Source organism: Myodes glareolus, chromosome 5, assembly GCF_982192425.1.
Source record: "Myodes glareolus chromosome 5, mMyoGla1.1, whole genome shotgun sequence".
In the NCBI taxonomy this organism is placed as follows: Eukaryota; Metazoa; Chordata; class Mammalia; order Rodentia; family Cricetidae; genus Myodes; species Myodes glareolus.
The window spans coordinates 12,412,829-12,440,451 of record NC_142030.1 but is presented as its reverse complement, the minus strand read 5'-3'; the positions used below and the strand labels follow the sequence as shown (position 1 = coordinate 12,440,451).

The 27,623-nt window shown below is 47.4% G+C and overlaps 1 protein-coding gene across 6 annotated transcripts in view; it reads left to right on the top strand.

The window, feature by feature from the left end:
• The window catches only part of Susd4 (sushi domain containing 4), a 125,844-nt gene that overhangs the window by 44,802 nt on the left and 53,419 nt on the right, over positions 1-27,623 (top strand). For 4 of the 6 annotated variants that reach the window (XM_087906059.1, XM_085687601.2, XM_085687599.2 and 1 more), the window contains exon 3: positions 21,766-21,978. In XM_087906059.1, the coding sequence (XP_087762185.1) occupies positions 21,766-21,978 (213 nt within the window). Of the gene's footprint in view, positions 1-18,615; positions 18,833-21,765; positions 21,979-27,623 lie in introns of those variants that run through there. The other 2 variants (XM_085687598.2, XM_085687597.2) reach the window with 1 other exon arrangement.

The following is a 27,623-nucleotide window of genomic DNA, read 5'->3' as shown; positions in this document are numbered from 1 at the left end:
GACACAACCGTTCTGGGTGCGGTCCACAGGATCGTGTCACATGATGTCACGTGATAGTCATCCCTTTGAAAACCTGACAGAAATAAGTTTAGGAAAATCTTACAACCGGAATTCAGAATCCTGCTGCACGCAGAGACCCGCTGTGTTTTCCATGTTTCAGAAGACTAGGGATTTGTGAATGTCACCAATACTGGAGCTAAGTGCAGGACTTAGGGCCGTTATCTGCGGCCGTGACACCACCCAGTACAGCTGCTCCTAAGTGCGGGGGCGTGCGACAGCCCCACAAGCTGCAGGAGAGTGCGTGCCTCTCAAGCTGCTGCAGGGAGGAGGCAACCAGGGTTATCAGCTTCTTCTTTTGTCTGTTAGGACTTGCCCTGTGTGTGCATGCGGTGGTTCACACACACACACACACACACACACACACACACACACACAGTGGGGGGGAGTGAGGGATAGAGAAAGGGATAGTATGTGTGTGTGCATATGTGTCTCTGTGTGTGAGAGTGTGTGTGTGTGCACGTTTGTGTGAGTGTGTGTGTGTGCGTGCAAAACTGGAGGTCAGAGGAAGACCTTGGGTGTTGTTTCTCAGGCACAGTTCCCCCACCTTTTGTTTTTGAGACAAGGTCTCTCCTTGGCCTGGAACTCTCCAAGTAGCCAGACTGACTGGCTCGTGAGCCCGGGATACCTGCTTCTCCCTGTCTCCCCAGGAAACAAGGGAGTACATGGAATACATGAACATGACACTGCTCCTGGATTTTTTTTTATGTAGGACTTTGGGGGTTGAGCTCAGATCATGGTCCTTACAAGGCAAACACTTTCCTAACTGAGCTATCTCCCCAGTCCATTTGTCTATGTAGACATGTCCAGCCAGATGTCCAGGGCGACCCAGGAAGCAAGGGACACGAGCATTACTGTATAAGAGCAGCTCCTACACTCCTGTTGGACTCTGGGAACTGCCCATTTGGACTCACAGGCACTGAACTGCTTAAAGACATCTTGTTTCCACTTCTCCCCCTCTGATAATGACATTACAGACAGGACAGGGCAGGTACCATGTGGCATCTGCTGACTCTTTTAGGTATGTGCTGTTGCATTTAGTAAAAGGAATGTAGTTCCTAGAATAAATCATAAAAGGAAAATCTCTTGGCTAAAGAGGGACAAAGGGAAGCAGCCTGGATGCCCAGGAGACATCCGTAGAGAGGCGGTCACGTTAGTGCATTGGGTTCTACTCTTCTGTCTTCACCTGGCTTTGCTGAAGAAAGAACAGGTATAAGAGGAAAGAGACTTCTTTGGCCAGAGCCTCCTTGCCTAGAAGTAGCATAGCTAAGAAAACATCATATTGAGTGAGGTAACCCAGACCCAGAAAGACAATTATCACATGTACTCACTCATAAGGGGTTTTTAAACATAAGCAAAGAAAATCAGCCTACAAATCACAATCCCAGAGAACCGAGACAACAATGAGGACCCTAAGAGAGACATGGGTAGCAGAAAAAGACAAGATCTCCTGAGTAAATTGGTAGCATGGGGACCTTGAGAGAGGGTTGAAGGGGAGGGGAGAGCAGGAAGGGGAGCAGAGAAAAATGTAGAGCTCAATAAAAATAATTTTTAAAAAAGTATGTAATAGGTATAAAAAAGAAGAGAAGTAGCGTAGCTAGATTCCAGCCCAGACCTCGCTGCCTTTGGGTCCTTGCCTTCCCCCTGTCCACCCTCCCAGCAACACATCAGCAGTGGAAAAAGCCAGAGAATTCCGGGTGTGCGGCATCTTGGCTTTCTTTGCAGATTGAAAATGTAGTATCAGACTCCCTGGCTTGTTGACAAACAGAAAACGATGAGTTCAAATTCAGCAAGAAGAAACACCCTAGGAAAGAGCAGTTGTAATCCTCCCTAGCGCTCTTGGACTTCCAGTCACTGCCCATGCTTGCTGCTGGGTGCATTGCCAGTATGCTCTGGGTGGGTGCACAAGGACCCACAGAACGTGTGTGTGGAGGGGCTGCTACCCCATCCTGGCAGGGTGTCAGGGTACATGGCTGACTGTGTTTTCTGATCTCACACCAGGAAGGCCAAGTAGACAGAGGTCTGGATGACACCCGAACCTTTCCGAAGCCTCAGCCATGCTGATCGGGAGCACTTAACCTCCTGGCCTTGTGAGAAACACTGAGTTTAGAATAACAACAATAACAACGTGCTTCTGCTTCTGGGAATAGAGATGGGACAGGAGCTATTAGGGCCACTTCTCAGGGTTTGTTAGGAATCTTCCTCACTCTTCTCCCCTTCTTCAACCAGCTAGCAACCGTTCTCTACAAGATGGAGATGTGTGGGCTGGGAGATGGAGGAGGTCAGAAGGGTCAGCGTTCTGTTCCTGGCCCTGTGACCTTCAGTGAGTTCTTGGAGCCTTGTACCACTGTTGAAAACTGAGGGTGTAGAGTTCCAGCCAAGCCTTGGTTTTTTCCTCCCTTGAGTCTGACATTGACTTTGTATAAATGGTGTAGACCTAGTGGAAGTCTGTTTGAATAGAGGGTGAGGAGCCTCTGAGACAGACACACCTTCAAGGAGAGCGCAGTTGCTGGCTGGTCAGTGGCAGCCACCAGGGCATGCAAGGAATCCCAGGACTGCATGATAGCCCTGTATCTCTCCTAGCCCTTCACATTAGGTGGTGTGATGGTTAATATTATCAACCCGACAGGTTCTAGAACAGCGGTTCTCTACCTTCCTAATGCTGCAGCCCTTTAATACAATTCCTCATGTGTGGTGACCCCAACCATAAAATTATTTGTTGCTACTTCATAACTGTAATTTTGCTACTGTTATGAATCACAATATAAATATCTGATATGAGGGATATCTGATATGTGACCCTCGAAAAGGTTGAGACCCACAAGTTGAGAACCATCTGCTCTAGACTCACCGAGGGGAGGAGCCTCTGAGAACGTCTGTGGGTGATTTTCTGGCCTGTGTTAATTGAGATGTGGGCAGTATCATCCTGTGGCTTGGGGTCTGGGGCAGCATGGAAAAGGAGAAAGGGAGCTGACTGAGGCTAGCATTCCTCTCAGCTGTTCTCTGACTTGGGATACAACTGACTTTCCTGCCGTGGCAGACTGCGAGCGCCTTGGACAGTGAGCTGAAATAAACCCTTGCTTTTTAAATTTGGCTCTGGCAGGTACTCTGCCACTGCAGTGGTAAAACTAATGCACATGGAAACTCTTTAAGCCATGTTCAAGGAAGTAGCTAGAATGGTGTGAAGGAGCCATGTCCTTTCCCTCCCTTCTCCCAGAAGCACCTAGGGACAGGTAAGTGGATAAATGCAGAGGAAAATTTCTGACCTCTCCTGCCTGCTTCTTGGCGCTTAGACACTTGCAAGACTCTCTTCGCTCTGTGCTGCCTCTCTTCCTGTGAGCTCTGCTGTATCTGCCCATGCTCGACTCCCTGCTGGCCTCCATGCCCTTCCAGCCAGGCTTTGGTCACAGGGCTCTTTGCCCAGGTTGTAGGGGAAATCACCTCTTCAAGTCCCCATCTCTTCCTCTTGCTAGAGAATCATCCCTGATTGTTCTGAGACCGTTGGAAAACCCACCATTACACATGCAGGCTTTCCAGCTAGACCGTATGAGTCTAGCATCCCATCCTATGCAGTTAGGACTTCTAATTCGGGGGTGGGTCACTTTAAATTGATACCTAGTTCATGAAACTCAGAATCTCTTCCTAAGGCTCAGCCACCCTCATAATCAGATCTATTCTCTCAAGTCCTTTTGCTGATGTTTTTAGCACACCAAAAAAATGTGTGAAATGAATTTTTACCTGAAATCGCATAGAAGAAAATATGACAGTGGTCTCAGAGCCCCACCCCCTCAGCTCCTCCCACATGAGCAGAAAACGTGAACTACCCTGTGTTCTGGGAGAGAAAGTTCTCAGATGGTAGAGAGCTTGCCAGATACACTGCTCAGAAAGATCTCTGGAATGCTTGTAAACCAACTGCCTCTGAGATCTGTCCCCCGGGTCTGGGGACCACAGCAGCATCAATATGTGCTTAAAGCAAAGGGTAGATACACCCATCCTCCAGCTCCATCAGAATCGGGGTTTTCACCCAGAGTGTTTAAGACTTAAACTGTTTTCTTCAATTCCCTTTGCCCCGTGTTCTCCATTTTGCCAGTCGGGACTGGGTTTAGGGAAATACTAAAAAGCTTCAGTAGCCAGCCTGATGTGGCAAAGCTAAATGGTGGCAAAGCCAGAACCCAAGCCTGGGTTCTGATCCAAATCCTGATCTGGATCACAGGTCCCTTCTGTCACTGTCTTCCTGCACCGTTGGTTCCCCAGGGCGTACAGTGCGGTTGTGACACCAGCAGTCAGTGCCGATTCGGCGGGCCAAGGCTCCCACTCCAGACCCCAGCTGGAAAGCTTTGGGGTTCCAGGCCACCAATACTTCTAGCTAAATGGATATAAATTAAGGGGTTTTCACTCCCCCCAGGCTTGTGCCAGTCCCCCTACCCAGAGCCAGCTCCTCAGCTCCCCTCCTCCACAGCTTCTTTATAAGGCAGCGCAGGCAGCCTTTAGCACTTGGCCTCCCACCCCTCCCCCAACTCTTCTCACTCTGAAAGGAAGTAGGTTCACTTCGGAAAGTGGCTCTGGTGTGTCACCAGGCCACATGGCCATGTTCCTAAGGTGAAAATGACCTGGAAATAATAATTGTCTTTTTTCTCTTTGGGGTTTTCTTCCCTTTTCTCGGCTGTCCCTTCACTGGCTCACAAGTAACACTGAATCGAGACAAAGGAAATGGAGCGCTTTTCCTTGAAGCTCTGAACAAGGGAGGCCAGCCTCGTGGTTATATCTTTGAGTTCGGACAGACACCTTGTCCTTGAACCTTAGTTTACCAATGCAATTCATTTTTCAGTGGCATTTGAATGGCCTTTCTGAATTTCCTAAGCGCATCGGGGTCCTTGTCATGCCTCCAACCCCATGGAGCAGTAATTCCAAGTCTCTGGTTTTCGTAGATTAGATTAACAAGTCTCTGGAAGCTTCTATAATTAGCTGAAGTTGATGTGTCTCCGGGGTGGGGACCGAGGGTAGGGGGGGATGGGACCAGCCTAGCAACTGAGATTGGAAGCTAGGTGCTCCGTTGCCAGCACCAGCCAGCCAAACCCTATCCCCGAGTAAGCCCTAGTGAGGGATTCCACCCAGCCCTGTTCTATGTGCCCTGCAAATGAAGGCCTGGGATGCATTCAGCCCCAGTCTATCCTATTTGTCAGCTAATGAGACAAATTGTGGGCCCTATAAAAAATTAAATAGCAGCTGCTTCATTTTCTTCCTATGGAACTTTAACTTTGAAATTGCAACGATCTCATTTGCACGGCAGCTCAAGGTGTGGATGCAGGAGTCGGCAGGGCCCAGGGGGTCCTTCACTTTAACCAGAGTCCTATTTTTTTTTTCCAGATTGGCTGGGTTAAAATATTTTGAGCAACCATTCATGAACTGAACCATTAGCTGTGCAAATAGAACACGTGATTGCTGATCACGCTGTTGGCTGCTAATTAATAATTCTGTACAGGTGGAGGTGCCGGGACTAATCTGAGATGAAAATTAGGAAATGAATGGCGCTCCCAGCAAATTAACATACGGCTGAATGCTAGGGTGTGACGCTCTGCAGCCTTTCAGCAAGAGGACAGACAGCACAGACAGAAACCCATTGCAAGTCCTGTGTCTACCTATTACCTTCCTTTCTGTACATCATCCTGCTTTGTTGTCTGGGTCTGCGTCAGGTTTGGGAAATTCCTTCCTTCCTTCCTTCCTTCCTTCCTTCCTTCCTTCCTTCCTTCCTTCCTTCCTTTCCACTCTTTTACAAGAAAAAAAATAACAAAAAAATGTTGGGATATCTCTGAGCAAACAAAAATCTATTTGCATTTCCCCCTTGCGTTCATCTTAATTTATTCTGCTATCTGACTATGCACAAACACTCTCTACCTCCATCACAGCTGACACACATCATTTCAGCCATGAATCTGGACCAAAACCCACAAGTAAAAAGGATTGATGGTTCGGTGCCCTTTAGTGGCTCTTATTATTTATTTATTTACTTGGAGCAAAGCTGCTTTCCCAGCAGCACAAGCTACCCAAAAGAACCTCTGACGTCATCTGTAGCATCATCTCCCTTTCTCGGAAATCCTGGTGGTCTTCCAGCGAAGCCCATAGCAAAGGATATGTGTTTGGGGGAACTAGAGGTGTTTCACCTCCCCATTACTGATGTATCTCCATTCTCCGCAACCTCCACAGACGACATATTTATAACACAGTGCTTAGGAAATTAAGTGGCTTCAGATAGCACGCAGTGGTTCATTATCAATCCCCGCCAGACTGCTCTTCCCTCTCTTCCATCTGTGCGGCTCCTCTCTGAGTCCCCTGGTCTCCACCCAGCTCTATTTATTCTCAGCCTGCAGATGACCCTTGTGGGGAGGAGGGCTATAAAGCACCCAGCTGCATTCCGAATGTCACAGCCATTCCCCCCCCCCCCCCCCCCCCCGTAGCTGCAGCCCTTCAGAGTCCTGTGTGGTTCGGAGACAGTGCCGCTCGGAGGCAGGGGAATGATTTAGGGGAGACACTAAAGGAACATTATGTCATTTGCTGGTGCCTCTGTAGAATTTAATACCCTCCAGAGTGGCGCTGGGCCTCTGCTATACCTCTGGAGGAACTGGCTGCTTTGTCATGTTTGGGGTCCTGAGACTGTGTGCCTTTTGATTGCCACATTTCTTACCCACCCCCAATGTAATGGTCTTGTGCCGTGGAGGTCACTGAAAAATAGCATTTGCCCCTTGATTATAACTGTTCATTGTAGACAGTGTGAGTAACTCAGAGCTGTATAAAGAATAGAAAAATCGCGTCCTCATTCACTTCATTTTTCATGTATGTTGCATGTTTTTCCATATTAAAAAAAAAACCCGTAGGTCAGCAAGGTAGCCGGATGGGTAAGGACTTACTACCAAGCCCAGACATGCGTTCAATCCCCAGAACCCACATGGTGGAAGGAAAGAGCTGACTTCTCCAAGTTGTCCCCTGACCTCCACTTGTGTGCCATGGCATGTGTGTGTGTGTGTGTGTGCACACGCACACACACTCTCAAGCATGCAAAATTAAATAAACATAAAATATTTATATAAAATAGACAAATGTAAAATTAAGAAATGCTGCTATGCATTGTTTGAGGTAGTTAATACAAATACAGGAAATTACCCTGAAGCCGTTAACATTTAGTGCTGAGAAGCTCTTCAAATACGCATGAATGGTTTCAGAACGTTGCATCCCATGAACGGCTCATTAGCTATACATCAGCTCAGTGCCGCTTATGCAGGTGCTCCTGGGAACTCCTGTCAGACCGCCATGTGTGGGGACTGAGGTGGGAGGACATGTCATACAAAGATTCCCAGTTTTAGAAACAGTAGCAGGAAGTCCATTCTAGAGCACAGCTCAATCCCGCATCACATCTGTGTAGGAAGAACAGTGCCAGCTCCTGAGGCTGACACTGACAGTCTGTGGTCACTGGCCAAACACTGCTCAGATTCTGGCTATTATGAATAATGCTGCTATGAACATAGTTGAACAAATGCCTTTGTAGTACAATTGAGCATCTTTTGGGTATATGTCTAAGAGTGGTATTGCTGGATCCTGAGGTAGGTTGATTTTCCCAAGTTTCTGAGACACTGCTCTACTGATTTCCAAAGTGGTTGTAGAAGTTTGCATTCCCACCAGCAATGGATGAGTGTTCCCCTTACTCCACATCCTCTCCAGCATAGGCTATCATTGGTGTTTTTGATCTTAGCCATTCTGACAGGTGTAAGATGGTATCTCAGAGTTGTTTTGATTTGCATTTCCCTGATGGCTAAGGATGTTGAACATTTCCTTAAGTATCTTTTGGCCATTTGAGATTCTTCTGTTGAGAATTCTCTGTTTAGTTCTGTATCCCATTTTTTTAATTGGTTTATTTAGAATTTTAATGTCTAATTTCTTGAGTTTTTTATGTATTTTGGAGATAAGTCCTTTATCTAATGTGGGGTTGGTAAAGATCTTTCCCCGTTCAGTAGGCTGACATTTTGTCTTGTTGATTGTGTCCTTTGCTTTACAGAAGCTTCTCAGTTTCAGGAGGTCCCATTTATTTATTGTTGCTCTCAGTGCTTGTGCTACTGGGTTTGTATTTAGGAAGTGGTCTCCTGTGCCCATGTATTGAAGACTACTTCCCACTTTCTCTTCTATCAGGTTGCTTGTGGTTGGATTTATATTGAGGTCTTTAGCCCATCTGTACTTGAGTTTTGTGCATAACGATAGATATGGATCTATTTTCATTCTTCTACATGTTGACAAAAGAGGTCCAGACCATGATGGGGACACCCACTGAAATAGTCAGCCTGAGCTAATCAGAGCTCACTAACTCCAGCCAAACTGGGAAGGAACAAGCATAGGACCAAACTAGTCCCTCTGAATGTGGTTGACAGTTTCATGGCTGGGACAGACTGAGGGGCCACTGGATTTATCCCTGCTGCATGTACTGCCTTTTTGGGATCCTATTCTCTTTGGATGTATGTATACCTTGCTCAGCCTAGATATAGTAGGGAGGGCCTTGGACCTTCCACAAAGCAATGTGCCTTACCCTTTCTGAGGATTGGATGGGGGTGGGGTGGGAGGGTATGTGGAGGGAGTGGGAACTTGGATTGGTATTTTTAAAAAAATCTAATAAATCTTTTAAAAGTAAACAAACAAACAAAACACTGCTAAGAGTTATCTACCCTAAAGAATGGGCCAGCCTTGCAGGTCATGGGACTCAGGGAAAGGTAAAATGGGCAATCCAGAAGAATGACCTGCAGCCAGTCACCCGTGTGTCAGAAGTCAGGCCTACTTGTTAGACCGAGGCGTGCCCCAGAGCCGTCCCAGGAGCCAGACCCAGTGTTACAGCTCTCGGGTAGTTGGTGTGGCACTGTAAGCCATGGGAGTCACATGCAGGAAGCCAGTTACCCAAGCTTTGTAAAGACAGTAAGGTTAGTCAGCTCTGCACACAGTGCAACAAAGCTTGTCCCCAAGGACTAGTCCTTAACTGACAACCTCCTGTCCTGGAAAATGCCTTCAATCCTGACCCCAAGCATTCTAGAATCTACATTTGTTTCTCCTTTTTAACAGCAAACATCCATATCAAAAATGAGCCTTCAGGAAGAGACCGTGAGAAACCTGTTGCTACTGTATTTCTCTGAATCACACGCAGTCCATACATAGCTGGGCTATGCTCTTCTGGGGAGTCTCAGGCAACCCTTATGTTACTCCTTCCTATAGCCCCTTCCCCAGTTCTGGACATGCTTCAGGGGGAGGCTGTTGCCCCTGAATTGACCCCACACAATCCCTGCGGTTCTGATTTCCCCAGCTCCCACTCTGCTGGCCACTTGCTGCTTCCCCAGACCCAACTTGCTTCTACTGACAGAATCCACGAGCATCTGCCAGACAGCCTGCTCAGCACATGAGTGAGGAAGGGAGCAGTTCTAAAGGGGTGGTGCTGCCATTTTCACAGTGATTGGGAATGGCCTGTTTGTGGCATCTCTTTTTATATTGGTTTTTACCTTGAGCCACTGTTGACCGGTAGCAAGAAGGTGTTTTGTTTTTAACATTTTTGCTCTGTGATGCTTTGGCATAATTTATCACAAAAGGAAGACACACAATTCCTTTTATGCATCAGAAGAATAATATTCTCAGGGTTTTTTTTTTATGCCAAAAAGGAGCCACATTCTCAACAAGTCTTTCTGAATGAATCTTTCTGGTTGTCTTTACTTGGATGTCCTTATATTTCCCCCTTATTTCCATGTTGTTTCATGACTGCTGTCTTCCTGGAAGTGGCTGAGGCTGTGGTGGCTTCAGGTTGGGACGTGCAGGGCGGCAGCAGGCAGGGTGTCGCCTTGTCTCGTGGACGCTTGTTCTGCCGTCCCCTAGAGTGTGAAGAGCTGCAGATGTAGGGTCTGTCCCCGTGTCGTAGTCCTTATTCCTCAGAGCTCTGTGAGCTGACAGGGTCATCTCTATGTCTTGTTTGTTTGTTTGATTTGTCTTCTTTAATAAGGAAAGTTCTTTGGATAAATTCTAAGGTGACTTCCTACACAATTTCTGTTTATATCTACTTGCCTATTGTGTATTTTCATAATATTTTTCATAAAGACTTCAATGGCCTAAAAGGGAGATGAGTGATAAAACCTGCTACTTAGAGCACATTATTTAAATAAATTACCACTCCATGTTCCAAAAGAGCTGCTGCCATGCCTCCCAGGAGCTGATTTAGGAGTAGCGTCCTAATGACTGCCACTCCAACCCAGAACTACCCAATTGAGGAGCATGGTAGTGACGGCGAGTTCTCTGTGAGTTTTGGTGATAAATTTGCATAGGTGGTGGAGGAATTTCCTGTGATTTACCATCCTGAAAATAAACAAAGTGAGGGAGAGATAGCTCAGCAGTTAAGAGTGCTTGATGCTCTCCTAGTGGACTTGGGTTCAATTCCCAGCACCGACATGGCAGCTCACAACTGTCTGTAACTCCACTTTCAGGGGATCCCAGACCGACACCCTCTTCTGACCTCCTCAGACACCAGGCATACACATGGTCCACAGATACATATGCAGGCGAAAACCTGTACACATGAAAAAGAAAAGTAAAAACCAGAAAACTCTTTGGCATCTTCTCATGCCCAGGCATCTTCTCATGCTCACGTGCTGAGGTTCACCGCCGGTGTGACCTGGTGCTGAGTGAGGACGGTTGTCTCACCCGTGCTGCGCTAGACACTTGCTCTTCCGTCTTTATTTTACAAGTGCTGCAGTTTGGATGTTAGCTGCCTCTCAAGGGCACGTGTGTTCAGTGCCCAGCTCCTCGGGCTTCTGGGGTGATGCGCTGTAATCCGAATGGTAGGACCTGGTAGGATGCAGTTGGGTCGCTGCACTGTGTCCTTGGAGGGGATATTGAGCCCCATTTTATTTTCATTGCCATGAGATGAGCCCCTTTTCTACTGCCACTCCCCCACACACATGCACATACATACTGTAAAGTGCTGTGTCAAAGCATCCAGGCCTGGTAACTTCTGAGAGTTTGAAGGACCACAAACCTTTCCTGTTTATAATCTATCTCCGGGATTTTATCATAGTAAGGGAAAGCTTACTAATGCATAACTCCTCCTCCCTCCAACACACACATGCATACACACACACACACACACACACACACTCACATATATATTCACAATACATACACTCACAGCCACGTACATACATACTCACAATGCATACATACACACATACACACACTCACACATACACACATACATACATACATACATACACATACATAGATACTCACTCCCCACACACACACACAGTCCCAAGGGCACTTGAGAGTGTAGACAGATTAAATCTCACACTGGCTTAGGCAGCACTTTGTGAATGAACTGTAGAGGTGGGTGTAATGCAGTTCTGCTAAAGACGAAGGCTTGAAAGTTGCTGCTGTTAACAGTTGGGTTTTCCACAGTGACTGTGAGAGCTAATGGTATCAAACTGTTGGAGTGATCTCTAGGGGATGCTGTGGTATGAAACAAGACCGTGTGTGTAAAACGCTCTGTAAACTGTGAGGCTGGGTTCATGTGGGAAGCGTGTTTTGGTATTGTCTGTGAAAACTGTTGCATACAAAAAAGGAGAATTTTAATTTCACAAACAACAGAAAACAGCCGTAGGCATCCAGAGATTATGGTCTAGCTTTTCTTTCTTTTTTGTTTTTTACTTCTTATGAATTGTGTTCTGGGCTATGTCAGTCTAAGCCTGTGGTTCTCAACCTTCCTAATTCTGCAAACCTTTAATATAGTTCTTCATGTTGTGGCGACCCGCCCCAAGCCCAAAATTATTTTTGTTGCTACGTCATAATTGTAATTTTGCTACTGTTATGATCATAATGTAAATATCTGTGTTTTCTGATGGTCTTAGGTGAACCCCTGTGAAAGGGTTGTTTGACCCCCGCCTCAAGGGTCACGACCCAGGAGTTGAGAACCGCTTGTCTGATCACTTCTGTTCTGGAGATTGTTACATTTTCCTATCCAGAAGAGACTAGAAGGCTGTGGGCCTCTGATAGAATGCTTAGTTAGCACACAGGAGACGCGATATGATCCCCAGGACCTCATAAATCAGGCTTAGTAGTAAATACCTATTATCCTAACACTTGGGAGACAGACTAGAGGGTCAGAAGATCAAGGTCATCCCGAGCTGTATAGGAGGTTTAAAGCTGTATGAGACCTTGTCTCAAAGGAGGAGGAAGAGGTGTTGAGAAGCAGAATGAATGCAAGAAACTATTTTCAATAAAATAATTATAGCTAAGAATTACCAAGTCACACGTACAAGGTCAAGAGCTAGCTAGACAGGCAAGCTGTGTTTTTCTAAGTAAGCTTTTATTTAGGAAATAAAAAAAGATACGTCTTTAACCATAGCAACCCATTCTCTAAAACTCTATTGCCTGCTATTCAGATGTCTGCACAACTGATTCTATGATTTCTATGAACTACAAAATGTCCCTGCCGTCTCCCCCAGACAGAACTCCTCACTGTCCTGGCTGCTGGTACTCAGTGCTCGCTTTGGATGCGGGTGGATGCTGCCGTTTCGTGCTGGGATCGCACGGTCTGGGATGGCTCTGTTGCATCGCTGGCTGAGCTCTCACGGAGCGCTATCAGAAGACTGCAGGGAAAATTGCATTATGAGTTAGCTTTGTGATCAGTTTTATTGGAACTGAAACTGAGTGAAAAGACTTAGGAATAATTGGGTAATCAAAGCGAATTAAATCAAGAGGGGGAAAATATCAGTTCTGGCGTCAAACGGGGACGGCTCTGACACCCACATCTGTGGTCTTTATCCATTTTAATCAAGTCTAAATTATGCCATTAAGACTTATTTTTGCGATGTTTACACTTGCTCAGACATAGCCGACTTTCTATTCATCTCTGGGTATTTCTTGAAACATTAAAACCTCCCCACTGTTTCTGGGGAAATGCTACCTAACTTGATTAGCATCCAGATAGTCAGCACACATGCTTATTTGTGGGGCATTGCGTGTAGTGTCTGAGAAATGCAATCCAGATGTTGAGTTTTCAGCCCATGAAGTTGCATCTTCCATCCCAATACTCATTGTTGCCTTCAGAAAACCTGGTTTAAATGTCGTCTGCTTAGCGAGAGTCTACTAAGACAAATAACCATATCATGCTCCCAGGGTGGCAGAAATCTTTACTGTTGTTACTAGCCAGGGTTCCTCTGGTTCCCTTGCAATTCTTCCCAAGGGGAACTACTTTTTCAGAAAGAAAGAAAGAAGGAAGGAAGGAAGGAAGGAAGGAAGGAAGGAAGGAAGGAAGGAAGGAAGGAAGGAAGAAATCTTGTTTAGACCAACAAATGGCAGCATACCCCCACTATACAACTGTCCTCTTTAAGTATGTAATTGAAGGCACACTGAATTGTGGGATGACTGAGCCAGATTCACAGGCAGGAAAATGAGTGAAGGAACCTCCCATCTCTTTTGCTGAAGCTTGAGTTTCTTTGTCACTGAAATGTAATCACTGTGTTATCTCCCATTGGAAACTTTGTCCCCAGCCCCTCTGTCCTTCTGCTCCAAGCTCTTGAGAGTTTCATTCCCCACTTCTTGGTGTTTGTGTACTCGTTTGGTTTGGGATTCTGTCTGCCTCATTCCTGTCTTGTGCCCAAATCAGGAGTTGTTTTGGAGGCTGACTGTTTACCCTAGGGGACCACTGGCCATCTTCCATGGGACCTAGTTACTGTTTGCAAAAAAAACCCCACGGCCCTCTGCACACTGAACGCTGCTGGCCAAGCATTCCCTCCCGAGATGTGCTCTGAAGGAATCCCGAGTTCAGTTCACCAGGAGGTCTGTGTTCGCCTTGAAATTTTCCATAGCCTAATACTTTGGCCAACGGAAGGACTCGATTTGTAAACTTCTGTTGTTCAAGTGCAACAGTCATGTTCACCAGGGTCAGTTAAGAAAAAGGGTGGGCAAAAGACAGAGAAACAAACAAAGATAAACTGCCAGGCGGTGGTGGCACACGCCTTTCATCCCAGCACTCGGGAAGGCAGAGGCAGGCCGATTTCTGTGAGTTTGAGGCCAGCCTGGTCTAGAAGAGCTAGTTCCAGGACAGGCTCCATAGCTACACAGAGAAACCCTGTCTCAAAAAACAAAACAAAACAAACAAACAAAAAAAAAACCGAAAAAAACCAAAAACGAGAGAAAGGGTAGGCTTGAGTATCTTGAGGTGGTTGTGGGAAGAGAGGCTCCATCTCCTCTGTAGGAAGTCCTGTGTTCTTTAGGAATTTGCTGAGTATTAGCAACAACATGGCAGCTTGCATTGTGACCCTGTCATCTGCCACTCAGTGCTTTATACATATTTACATCTCACTGAAAATTCACAACAGTGGGGAAGTAGAGACTTTGCTTGCAGTACGTCCTTTGTATAGGAAGAAAACAAAGGCACGGAGAGGTTGAGAAACTTACCCAGGATTACACAGCTAGAAAACCAGCAGAGCTCAAAAGAAGAAAAGTAAACAAAACAAAAACAGGATAAAAAGAGTGAGGAAGAGAAACCACAGCCAGACTCCTGCGTCTGCCCCTAAGTACCCACCTCTCCGCTACCCAGCACTGTTTATCCACAGAATAAATACAAACAGAATATAACTTTTCCTTCCTTATGTCTCTTTTCTTTCTTTCTTTTTCTTTCTTTTTTTTTGGATTTTTGAGACAGGGTTTCTTCGTAGCTTTTTTGTTTCCTGTCCTGGAACTCACTCTTGTAGACCAGGCTGGCCTCGAACTCACAGAGATCTGCCTCCCCAAGTGCTGGGATTAAAGGTGTGTGCCACTACCGCCCGGCCCTGATGTCTCTTTTCAAAGAATGTTTTTCTCCCTTCTTCTTCCTTTTTCTTTTTAAAAACAAATCTGAAATTCTGCCAGATGTGGAAATTGTCCTGGAACAGAGGAGGCCAAGAAGCATTTAATAATCTTATCATGGAAATATGTCCCAAGACTCTTTATAAAACAAGTCACATCTTCCCAGTGATTTTCCTTGTCATTTTAAGCTTGTAGGGTCTCCTGCCCTGCCTGTCAGGAGCTGATCCTGGAGACTCCTCCTCTTCTTGGTGAGGTTGGCCCCAGCTCCTCAATGGATTCAGATTCGGGCATACCTGATGCTAGGGATGGCAGCCCCCCAGATGTTTGAGTCTGGTTTGGGGTCAGGACAGACTTTCTGGTCATGGAGAGCTTCTCTAGAGTCTGACTTGGAGGTAACCTCCAACCCTGTGTGTGTGAACTCATTCAAGTGCAGCCAGGAGCTGTAATGGGCGGGCGGGGAGGGCAGGGCAGGAATAGCTGTGCCTTATCATCCATTGCAGGGCGGATAGAAATTGGGCATGCCAGGCGCTCGCTTCTGTCTTAGCGGCCTGCCACCATGTCCAGGAGCGTTTGGATTTTTAAGCACTGGCATGAAAGATTCGGCCTCACATGCTTTGTGGCTGTAGCTAAATGTAATCTCCTCAGAGTTGCCTCTCTTACTTCTTTCATTGTGGATCCCATGGTGTAGACACATACCAGCTCAAGTGGTTTCTGAGCATTGATCTTATCCTGGATAATACAGGGTGTCAATACCTGTGTTCATTCAGAAAAATAAGTCCAAGTTGTTCTGAGAGTGTGGGAGTTTTGAGGCAGGGGAAGCTGAGGGTGTGGTGTGAGGGGAGGGGTATGCAGAGGCCCTTCTGCACAGGTTCCAGAACAGCGTGATTAAGGGTGTGGAGTGAGGGGAGGGGTGTGCGCAACCCTCGTGCGCAGGTCCCAGGACAGCGTGGTTTCATTTTAGCGAATGAATAAACTTGCAGAACTTTCAACACCAAAATGCTTTTCAAAGATTTTCTACATGGGACACAGGATGCCCATCCTGGTGTAATTTTCTCTCGAAGCACAGAGACAATTTACTGTTGAGATTGATTATAAGCAGCTTTTTCCATGTGTTGCTACCGATTAAAAGGCATTTGGTAATGGGGGAAAGGCAAGCGGTCACCTATGGGAAGATGTGGAGGGAAAAGCTTGGGTACTCAGGGGACCCCTGCAAACCCACCACATAGTCCTTTTTGCTCTCTGATTCTTGACGGTGAGATGCAGTTCAGTCAACGGGACTTCCTCCGTCTCATGCAGCCACCATCCAAGACTAGACTCTTCTCTCCCCAAGGATATCTTCATCCTCAAAAGTAGAATAGGAACCCCCGCTACAGCCGGGAGATGTTTGATGACTCGCTTTCTGGATGCTTGGATGTCTTAGGTGACAATCCAGCTTCCCTGCCTCCTCCCACGGAGATGCTGTGATGAAGGGTCAGCTTCGGGGAAACCATGAAGATTGTGTGGTACACCGTCATCATAGCTCAGTGTTGCTCTTTGCCCAGTGCTGTTTTAATATGCAGGATTAGCAAACATTTAAGAGTTGAGATTGTCACAAAGATTTGAGTCATTTGCAAACAAAAATTTGATGAGAAAAGGCCAAACATAGATGACACTGTTAGGGTCAGGAGGACTAGACTGGATTAAGTCAGAAGGCTCGGGTTTGAGTTTCGTCTAAGCCACCAGAGCAACTGCACCAATCCCTCTACCTCACACCCCTTAGCCTTAGAGTCAGGTCAGTGACCTTGCAGGTTATTTGAAGGTTAATTGAGTCTTGAGTAAATGCTCTGGGTTGGACTAAAGCTTGGGACTTGCTCTTAATTTTATTTAATACCTGCAAAAATATCTGTTTAAACGTTTGCACGGATGGCTCCTGCTCACTTGCCCAGCCCCCTCTCACTAAAGAAATGCATACAAAATCAATTTTTGTGTCTATATCCTGTTTCTTCCCCTATAGACCCATAGAGCAGTTTACAAAGAAATGGGAACCCAGCCCTGGCTCTAAATTGATTTGGCTACATTTGATACACTCTTCCTTCCTAGAATATGACTTTTCATCTGTAATAGCCCAAAAGATTGCTTTTCACACCTCTTTCGTTTTTATGATCCCTTTCAAAGGCTTCTTATGTTGTTCACAGTAGACCTGACGGCCAGGTTTCTGCAGTCTCAGAAGTAACCAAGCCAGAAGTGTCAAGACCTCATCAGGAGACGGAGGGCCTGATGCAGTTCTTTGTTTGGAAAGATAAGGACACTCTCAATCTCCATAACACAGGTGGATTTAGGTTCAGAGAAAAGAAAAATAAGGAGTCTGGACTTCTACTGGGACCAGAGTCTAAAATTACAACTGTGTCTTTGACTTGATCTGGATTCACAAGAGGAAACGCAGCACCGGACATGATAATGGTGATACCCAAGGCGGAGGAGATGCAGACTCAGAGCAGCCAGTCCTGTAGCCATCAGAGGGGACCACAGACTAGGGCAGGGTCCTCAGGCTAGGGATGTCCAGCTGGGTCGTCCAGACCCCAAGGATAAGGCATTAACTCTATTCAGTGAGTCAACTATATATGTGAACTCAAGGATCTTGAGAGAAGTGGCCTCTGGAAGCAGGGTGGTTGGCTTCTCTGTTGTGCACAAGTTGGAAGTGCCTAAACACTTTGAACACTTGTATGAGTCTGGGTTCTGCAGAAAAGCAACCAATAGAAAGCATTAATCTGTATATAAACCACCCATCCATTTACCCATCCATTCATCTACCCACCCAACAATCCATCCATCCATTCATCCACCCACCCATCCATCATCTGTGTCTCCTAGAGACCTAGGAGAATCAGTGACTCAGTTCTAGTCAAAAAGTGCAAAAGTTTGAGGTTCAGGAGAGCCAGGGGTGAAAGTCCTGAGCTAAGTCCTGATCTGACAGCAGAGGCCCAGTGTTCCAGCTCCAAGGCTAGCAGCTCTGGAGAACAGACACTTTCCTGCTCCTCTCTTTGCTCCATCCATGGCCTGTAATACGGAAAGAGGCCACCTCGCACTGAGAGGGTAAGCCATCCTGCTCGGTCTCCAGAGTCTCAGGTTGATCCCACCCAGAAGAATGACCCAGAAGCATATCTGGGTACCTATATCCTAGTCAGGGTCTCGCCTAAGGGTGTCTTGCATTCATACGTTGTACTCTAGATTGACTATATCATAGGAACATCCAGGGGAGGCTGTTGCTAAGGACTGTTTGAAATGGAGCACTCCCCCCCCCTCCAGCTCTTCCCAGGAGTAAACATGTCAGAAACCATTCTGGGAGCTCACTCTTCCCTCCAGGCTGTGACCACTTAGTTCCAGAGCATTAGTAGAATTTGATGGATGGGAAGGAAGTATGCTGGGGTTTTAAGAAAGCAGATTCTTGAGAGATGATTTGAGTGGGTCTGGACACAGGTTATTTTCCACACCTCATAATACCTACATCAGCCCACTCCTTAATGGGTCTGTTATCAGACGGGGCTGATCATCATCATTATGGAAGGACACTAAGAGAGGGCTCTGCCGAAAAAATGACCTGGGCTGGGAATTGATCCACCAAGGGATAATTTGAAACAAAGACTCTGAGATCTAGCAGGCCTGGGAAATTACTATCGTGCTCAATGGGATTAGTTGTCCAAATGAAGAATATTTTCTCTTGCACTATCCTGTCTCCTGATGGCTCTTTTCACTGCCCTTCTGTGCCAGTGGCTGGATCCCTGGCCAGCAGCACTGCACATCTTCAGCCCTGCACCAGGCTTAGGAACTCGGCCGTGTCAGCTGTGGTTCAGTGGAAGCAGAGAGCTGCCGGGACTTGCGCTTTACAGAGAAGGAGTAAGAACGAATCCAGCGCATGAGGAACGTCTCTCGCCTGCCCATTGTAATTTTCCTGAAGCGCTCATCATTTTTTTATTAGCCCAGTGACTTTCCTGATAGATCAGGTCGTTCTGTCTGATGGGTCTTCAGCCCTCCCTTGACTGGTCTCACCTTCTGTGAAGGAGAACAGCCTTGTGGCCAAAGACAGGCTGTGGCCCAGCTGCAGGGACTCCAGAGTCAGCAGTGCTGATGTTTGGTAGCAGGAGTGACAGACTAAAAACCATGTATTAGGAGAGCACAGGTGCCCCAGGCAAGGCACAGCATGGGCCTGCCCTGTCCCCATATTGAAGAAGAGGCCTAAGACATTGGAACTATAGAAAACTAAGGAGTTTAGAAAACACCCAGGAAACTGGCCGTGGTGGCACACTTGCACCTTTAATCCCACCACTTGGGAGGCAGAGGCAGAAAAATTTCTGTGAGATTGAGGTCAGCTTGGTCTGCATAGTGAATTCTAAGCCAGCTAGAGCTGCACAGCGAGACCATGTTTCCCAAAGAGGGGGGAAGAAAAGAAGAAGCTTAGGGTTCATAGTCTACAGGCAAGTGAGAGAGTGCAATGCAGGATGGGATTTCCCAGCTTTGTCTGTGACGTGCATCAGCTTCCGGCCACGGGTGGTACTGCTTGGTGGTGGGTGTAGCAGAATAGTTGGCACAAAGTTTTATCCACCCATTCATATAAGCACACACCACCCTTTATCCATCCACACATTCATTCATCTGTCCGTCTATCATCCACTTATATATTTATCCATCTATATGCCTATCTATCAATCCATCCATCCATAGATCTACTTACCTCTCCATCTATCCACCCATTCCTTTATTCATCTTTTCATCCGTTCACACATCTACCTATCCATCCATCTTTTGACCTATCCATCCACCTTATTTACGTATCCATTTTTCCATTTGTCCCTCCCCCCCCCCCCCCCCCCCACACATCTAACCATCCGTCTGTAAAACCACTCAGCCGATCATCTTTCACCAATATGCTTGTGGAAATGGTCACCACTTACAACACACAATGTTGAATGCAGAGGAAATGAGGAAGGTTGAGTCTCTTGAGTCTCCTGCGTAGGCTTTCATAGACTAGACAAGGACACAGTAGTAGACTAGCAGTTCTGGTCACAGTGAGGAAAACCTTGAGGAGTGAGCCCAGGCTACCCTAATGGGAAGAGAGACCTCCTGTGTATGTTCTAAGGAGGCTTGCATTATGGGAAATGTCCTTCCCTCATTCAAGGGTGTGACAGTACCTCCTTTCTGTCTCAGTGGAAGATAAATATCCTTTGCTCCCTGGGTTTAGGTCTCCTCCCTGCCCATAGCCGGGTAGCAGCAGCTTACTGGAGTGTCTCCCTCACTTACCTCAGCTACAGCTTTCTGTTCTCCACTGTGTTTCTTTGTTGTGTGAAGATTCTTAGATCTCTGTTGTTTAAAAAAAAAAACTTTAGTAAAGGCAGCCTCTTACTGCGTGTCTCAGGCTGACCGGGAACTCCCTGTGTAACTCAGGCTGGCCTCACACTCACAGCAATCCCTGCTTAGCCCCTAGAGTGCTGGGATTACAGACTTGAGCTACTGTGGTTGGCTTTATCTTAACATTTTAATCCAACAGTGGTTAAAAACTCTGCCTTATCCCTCTTACAAGGCAGCTACTGCCCCATGTTCTATTCACACTGGACCTCCCGAGAGAGAAGCCCATGCTGACCGACACGTTTCCCTCTTTAAGCATCAGCAGATGGGCTCCATCCTGTCCCTCCTGATGTCCAGGTAGTGGTCTCGGTGTCCTCTGTCTTTAGCCATGGAGGTTCCTGACCTGCACCCCTGATGCTCATCTCCCTTTCTGGCTGGTATATCCACTCTCCTAAGGGCTCAGCTGGAGGCCTTCCAGAGGCTTCCCCACCCTCGTGCCCTTCTGTGGCTCCCACTGACACACATGTACCCCATTCTGATATGATTCGAGAGTGACCGATTCCATCAGAATGACCTTTTCAAAGGACCCACCGTGGGAGTGTACATCCTTCCAGACAGAAGGAAGTTGTGACTTTCTTTACATCGGAAGCACCCGAGGACCTGGAGGACGTTCCCTAAACATGCAAACTTGAGGCAACCATGTGGCAACTTTCCAGTAGCCCTCTCCTGGACAGTGCTATTGATTGGTACCTGGATAGTACCTTGTTGCTTCGGTGTGATACCACACTTGGTTATTCTTAAGGAGCAGAAGTGTGGATGCTGTCCTCACCACTGCCTTTCCCTCTGCCCCCTCCCTCCACCGTTCCTCATCATCTCTACACAGAGGGAGCTCTGACAGGGAGTTTTGGACGTGCTGACACCATTGTGCCTCTCGTGCTGAGAGGCTTTTAGCACAGTGACCCTGCAGGCCAGTGGGGAGGGAGTATGAGTCTCACAAAAGCACACGGGGTGAGGGATGTCACCAAGAGCTGAGGACCTTTAGCAATACAGAGTAGTAAAGAGGAGTGGCTGCCTCAGGAGTCCAGCATCCAGGCAGCAGCTGAAGGCAGTTGAGTTTCCAGGAGCCCCAAGGTTGTGCCCTGCCCTCTGAATCTGAGAAGTCATACCAGCGTGCTGTATGAGAATTGAAGATGGACACACCAACCCCATCTCCATGGAGTTGTGCATGCTAGTTCCTGATACCTGTTCAGTGAGGATTTGTGGGTTGGCTTTCCTTACTTTATAGGAAAACAAAACAGTAGATGTCTGTTCAGAGGTTGGCCATCTCCATGCCTCCTCACTGAGGGCACATTTGGGACATTATCCTGGCAGGTGCTTCACCTTCCTCGTTCTTGGCCTCTCATAAACAGTGGAAAGCAAGCCAACACATGTAGGCTCTTAGTTTCGTTCATACGATTGGAGTGGCCCAAGGTGCAGGAATACAGTTCTTAGAGAAGTATTCAAGGCACTTTCTCTCTCTCTGTGTCAATGTAGGGCTCGATGACCTCAACGTGTGTGCTGATCCAGGCGTTCCAGAGAATGGCTTCCGGACCCCCAGTGGAGGAGTTTTCTTCGAAAGTTCTGTAACCCGGTTTCACTGCCAAGACGGATTCAAACTGAAGGGCTCTACCAAGAGACTGTGTATGAAACATTTTAATGGGACCCTAGGCTGGGTCCCGAGCGACAGACCCGTCTGCATACAAGAAGGTAAAGGACCTGCCCCTCTGTGGGAGCCAGGGATGTGCCTCTCAGGGATGAGGGCCGTGGATACACTGCAGGCATGGGTCCCAGGGCTGGTCTAGCCTACGGGATGAATTCAAATCATCCTCTCTCTCTGTCACTTGCCATCCAGTTTGTCACCGTTTCGGCTGGTGCGAGAGGACGCTCGGGTCACATGGTCACTTTGTGATCAGCCTGCCAGTTCAGCACTCACTCCTGTGCTGCTCAGTGACCAGGGTAGTGAGCATTTTCGTGCAGAAGTTGGTGATATAGAGGGTGGGATGCGACTCAGAGTCAAATCAGCTACTACGTTTAAGACCAGCGTTTGGCGTGACACGTTCATAGGACGCCGTGACCAGGAGAGCGGGTTGACACAGCGGACACCCCTTGCTAGCAGTGACCCTGGGGTCTATTGCTGATGCAGGACACTCACTGGCGTCTGGCAGCTAGCCTAAATCTGCTGGTTGCCACACTCTTGTGCTTTGTTTTTGTGTTTTGGTTTGCTTTGTTTTACTTGTTTTACTTTGCTCTGTAGACAATGTTTAGAGTTATGCAAAATGAATTGTGTAATTAATTGGAGTGCTAAGAGATTGATTATGAGTCTCACAGGACCGGCGCAGCTGACGTTGGAATAGGCATGGATCAGAAATGAACGCAAACCTCTAACCTCCAGGAGGTGCGGGCCTGCTTGGCCGCGGCTCTGCTAATGTGTGAGCCCATTAGGAATCGGCTTCCCTTTCTCTTTGTTATTGAAGTTGTTTTTGGGAGGAAGTCTTTATGATGTAAAGGATCACTGTGATTTAATAATGTGTACTTCCTTAACGAAACTTTAAAAAGATTGCGTGTGTGCATGCATGCATGTGTGTCTATGGATGAGGATGTGCATGTGACAGCAGCTGCCTGTGGAGCCCGGAGGTGGTGGAGCCCCCAGAGCTGGAGGTACAGGCCAACATGACAGCGTGAGTGTGGGGAACTGAACTCGGGTCCTCTGCGTGAGCAGTCTGTGCTCTTACCCACTGAGCCATCTCTCCAGCCCTGCTTTATGAAACTTTTAAACTGATTTAATCTGGCAAGCACCTTTCACTATGCTTTTTCATATGGAAATTGTAAAGGATGAGCAGGAACAGTCTCTTGCCCTTAAAGTACTCGCTAATAAATTCACCGTTCCCTCTTGCATGGATCCCATGTGAGAGCTGTGCTCTCTGAAAAATTCTACGGAACTAGAAGTTTATTTGGCTTATGTCTGTATACCCTGCCGAAGCCCGTGGCCTGAGATGCCTCATACCCAGGACCGTCAGATGGCAAAGTGAAGGAGAACCAGGGGCTCAAATAATTGCCCAGAAATGAGGGCCTTCTCTTGTTGGGGCGAATCAAAAGCAGTTTGACCTCTTTGAAACGAGCTTTCTCTCCAGCCCTGGGTGCTGGGGGTACATCCAGGTGTTGAGTCATCTCCTTGGTTGGGGGCTTCCTGTGTACCAAGACAACAAGGAGAAGGCACAGCAGGAAGTGCTGGCATGGTACCCGGACTTAGTAGCCCCACCCTGCCACCTGAAACAAGACCTCGACTCTCTAAGTGGTGGTCCAGATCTGCCTTCTGGCCATGGCGTCGAGTGGTAAGCCGTGTTTGGAAAGGCTCGGAAGGATAGTCCACCAGCTTAGGCAGAGCATGTTTGCTCTTAGGGGTGGCACCCCTGATCTTTGGGAGGTTTGCATGCAGAGGTGGCCGTCGTGCCTCGGTGGTGAAAAACGTCGTTGTTGTTGTCTTTGGTGGTTTTTATTTACTTTTTGGTCTCGGGGATTGAACCCAGGGTCTCAGGCATGCTGGGTTAGCTCTCTACCTCCCAGTTACCTCCCTGGGCCTTTATTCTGCACCGCTCATAGGGAAGGTGGTGGGTGGGGTCTACACCAGGGAGATTTTTTTTTTCCTGCTTTGTAAATAACCGTAGCTGAGTGCTTCACTTTTATGCTGCGTGGTTAGTAAGAGCTGTTGGATTAATTTGCTGCCCTTGCTGGAAGGCTGAGAAAGTTTTGTAATGGAGATAATGAGGATTTATGTCAGCCTCACTCTTTGGCAGGCACAACCACCCTGTGAGATGAAATTTATGTTCTCGCTTTCTCTTTGGGTGACTGAGACTCAGGGAGGCTCACTCACTTGCTCAAGGTCACACAGCTTCTGAGGAAGTACAAGAACTAAAGGTAATGATGACATCATGGGGGCCATTAGGGATTGCGTCAGTGCTGCTGAAAACCAGCAAGACGGAAGTGGTGGAGAAATGGTCTTTCGGAGTCCCTTACCCTGCTTGCCAGCTTTGTCTGAGAAGCAAACTATTTGTTTGTTTGTTTGTTTGTTTGACAGGGTCTCCTGTATCCCAGGCTGGCCTGGAATTTTCTATGTAGCCAACGATAACCTTGAGCTTTTGACCCTCCTGCCTCTATCCCAGAACTGCTGGAAGCACAAACATGTGCCAGCATGTCTGAGCTGAGAAGCAGATTTCTTAATCATTAAGTCCCCTTGACTCCGGGTGCCCACCATCTGCACGGTGCTCTGCAGTAGTGTTGACATGATGCGCTGTGCAACAAATTGAGCCAAAGTTCTCTTGGGCAGTCCCTCAGATTCCCACCTCTTTACTCTCCCTTTCCTCACATTCCAGTCTAAACTGCTTGTCTCAGGGGAGCTCAGTGTCAGCAGAGGTCTGCATAGCGGACATTACAGGGAGTGGATTCTTCTCGGCACCCGAGTCTCCTACTTGACAAGCGTGAATATTTTCTCTGAGCCATCATGCAAGGGCCACTCTAGCCTTCGGGACCTGGAGCCTGGGTGAAAGCACCTGGTCGCATGGAAATGCTGAAATTGGCCAAAGACTGAGACTACTCCTTGTTGGCACAGCATTGCAGACCTGTGAGGTCAGGGTGCCAGCCACCAGCTGAGCCTCTGCTTTGGTAAAACCACCCAGCGAGGTCTAACTGGGAACACACTCCTGGGGGTAACACCCTTACCTGTGAAGAAGGGGTGAAATAAGATTAGTCTTGTGTGAACTGGATTTACAGACATAGGCTGTACACAAATGTCAAGGCCTGAGCAGACAGACAACTAAAATCAGCTCTGGGCTGACTCATTTTGGTGTGCATGCCTTCAGCTGAGGCAGGAAGACTGAAAGTTCCAGAGTAACCTGATCTGTGTGGTGAGACCTATTCAAAGAGAGAGAGAGAGAGAGAGAGAGAGAGAGAGAGAGAGAGAGAGAGAGAGAGAGAAAAGAAAGTGTATTTTAAAAGTAAAATATCCCAGGAAGTAAAATAAAGTCACTTCGGCTCCTATCCATCCTGTGAACAAATGGACAGGGGACGGGAGGAGACTCAGCCCTGTCTTGCAAAGTCTGTCAATCATCAGCATTACTGGAAATGTTTTCTTGATTAAGCATCTTTTGCTGCTGGGCTCCGGGATGCACTTTGCCCTTATGCAATGGTTATTCCAGCTAGACAGAAGTTTCTGCTTTTGTGTTGTAAGCAGAGAACTAAAGAATCAATTGCAGCCAGTTAGTTCCTGCATTGGCAAACCTCCCTTAGACCGTGAGCCAGCACTGCACAGCACCGAAGTCCCTTGGGAGTCTCGCTACGAGGAAGGGCGTTTATGAAGCTTTTAAAGTCAGGTCTCTGTAGCAGAAACAGCATCATTTGGTTTTGGGGTGTGCTGCAAGGTGAAGGCCTGCTTGTTTGTCCTAGCCGCCCCACTAGTCTAGCCCCGAAATAACCACACAGAAATTGTATTAATTAAAACACTGCTTGGCCTATTAGCTCTAACCTCTTATTGACTAACTCTCGCATCTTGATTTAACCCATTTCTATTAATCTGTATATTGCCACGTGACTGTGGCCTACCGGAAAAGATTCAGCATGTCTAGCTCTGGCGACTCCGAGGTGGCTCTCTCCAAGGACTCTGCCTTTCTTTCTCCCAGCATTCAGTTCTGCCCCATCAACTAGGCCAAGGCAGTTTCTTTATCATTAACCAATGAAAGTAACACATGGACAGAAAAACATCTTACACCAGGGGTGTCCTCAGAACATATTTGGGTGTAGTCAATACAGGTGCTATGGCACACGGCATTCTTTTCTCCTTTAAATGCCCCTATCTGGAGTAGCTGCTTTGAGAAGTAGAGACCCAAGAAAATTAAAATTTTATGAAATTAGTATTTGAGTTCTTCCTCAGCAAGTTCTCCTCAGTAAAGGGGGGTGGGACACTTTCCCTTTCCTCCCTTGAGCAGTTTGGAGAACAGCCCCTGGTCTCCTTGGTCACCACATTTCATGTCAGCTTTTGACAAATACATATTAAGAAAAAAAAAAAAAAACATGCTCGTGACCCTGGCGTCCCCATCTCTAGCAGACCGCTTGTTCCTATGTGTCTTCCCTAGCAAGTGCCCAGATGCTTTCTGAGGACAGTGGCCCTCCTCTTCTTCTCAGCACCGTGCTATGAAAGGACCTTACATGTCCCTCTCCGGAGCGCCCCTTGTTTCAGGTCACCTGACTGAGAGGAAGGCTTCTCCAGGCAGTGATCCCTCTCCTGTCGGCTGGTCAGTTCTTCTCAACTGACCACACAGGAAGTACAACCCCAAACTACTGCCTACCCACAACCCATTGCCCCCAGCATCACCACAGCCTCCTGTCCAAAACCCCAAGCATAACCTTCAGCGCTGTTTCAAATGCAAGGGCCACTGTCTAGAGGGAAATGTGTGACTCTGGAAAATTTTTTAAAATTATTTTATGTGTATTTAAGCATTAAAAAATAATATTTGAAAGTATTTTGTCTTGGACTGCCTGTATGTCTGGTATGTCTTTGCATCGCGTGTGCGCAGTGCCCCCTGAGGTGGGAAGACAGTGTCAGACCTCCTGAACTTGAGTTATAAATGAGTGATTGTGAGCCACTGTGTGGCCACTGGGGAACCAGCCTGGGTCCTTTGTAGGAGCAGTTGGTGCTCTTAACTATGCTGTGTTTTTTCTCCGGCTCCTCATTCCTGTTTCAGTGCCTTCAAAGGGAGGGAGCCCTCAGTCTGGAGGATGCCACACAGCAGGTGGCATGCAGTCACACCCTGCAGGTGTGTTGAGATGTTGCCATGGCTTCTCAGGTTCGCTATCTGCATCTCTGAGTAGGCAGCTCTCATCCCTGGGGTGTGGAAGGAAGACAGAGGGTTCCTTCTGCTCTTGTTAGACAGGGGCAGGTCTTCTGCAGCCACCTGCCTCTGAGGCTCCCCACGGGCCTTCCACAGGTGGCCTAGGTATTTCAGTGACTAGTCACACCTAGCTCTTAGAGGAATGCCCTGGATTCCTTGACTAATGCTTGGGTTTTGTGTGCGAGGTGGCTCCAGCCGCCTGTAGTCTTTCACACAGAGCGCGCCTTCCCTCTGTGCCTCGGCTCACCTCAGCACACACTGTCTCATAGATTTCCCACAGTTAATGCTGTGCTTTCAGTTGAGTCTGGGTTATCTGTAGGGTAGTGAAAGGGGCTGCCAGTTCCATATCCTGCACTTTGGGAACATTGACAAAGATGAACAATGACAGCCAGACATCAGTCCAGAGTCCGCCTCCACCCCCAATCCCTAGACACACACAGCAGTGTCCCCCACATCTTCCTGCGCTCTGCC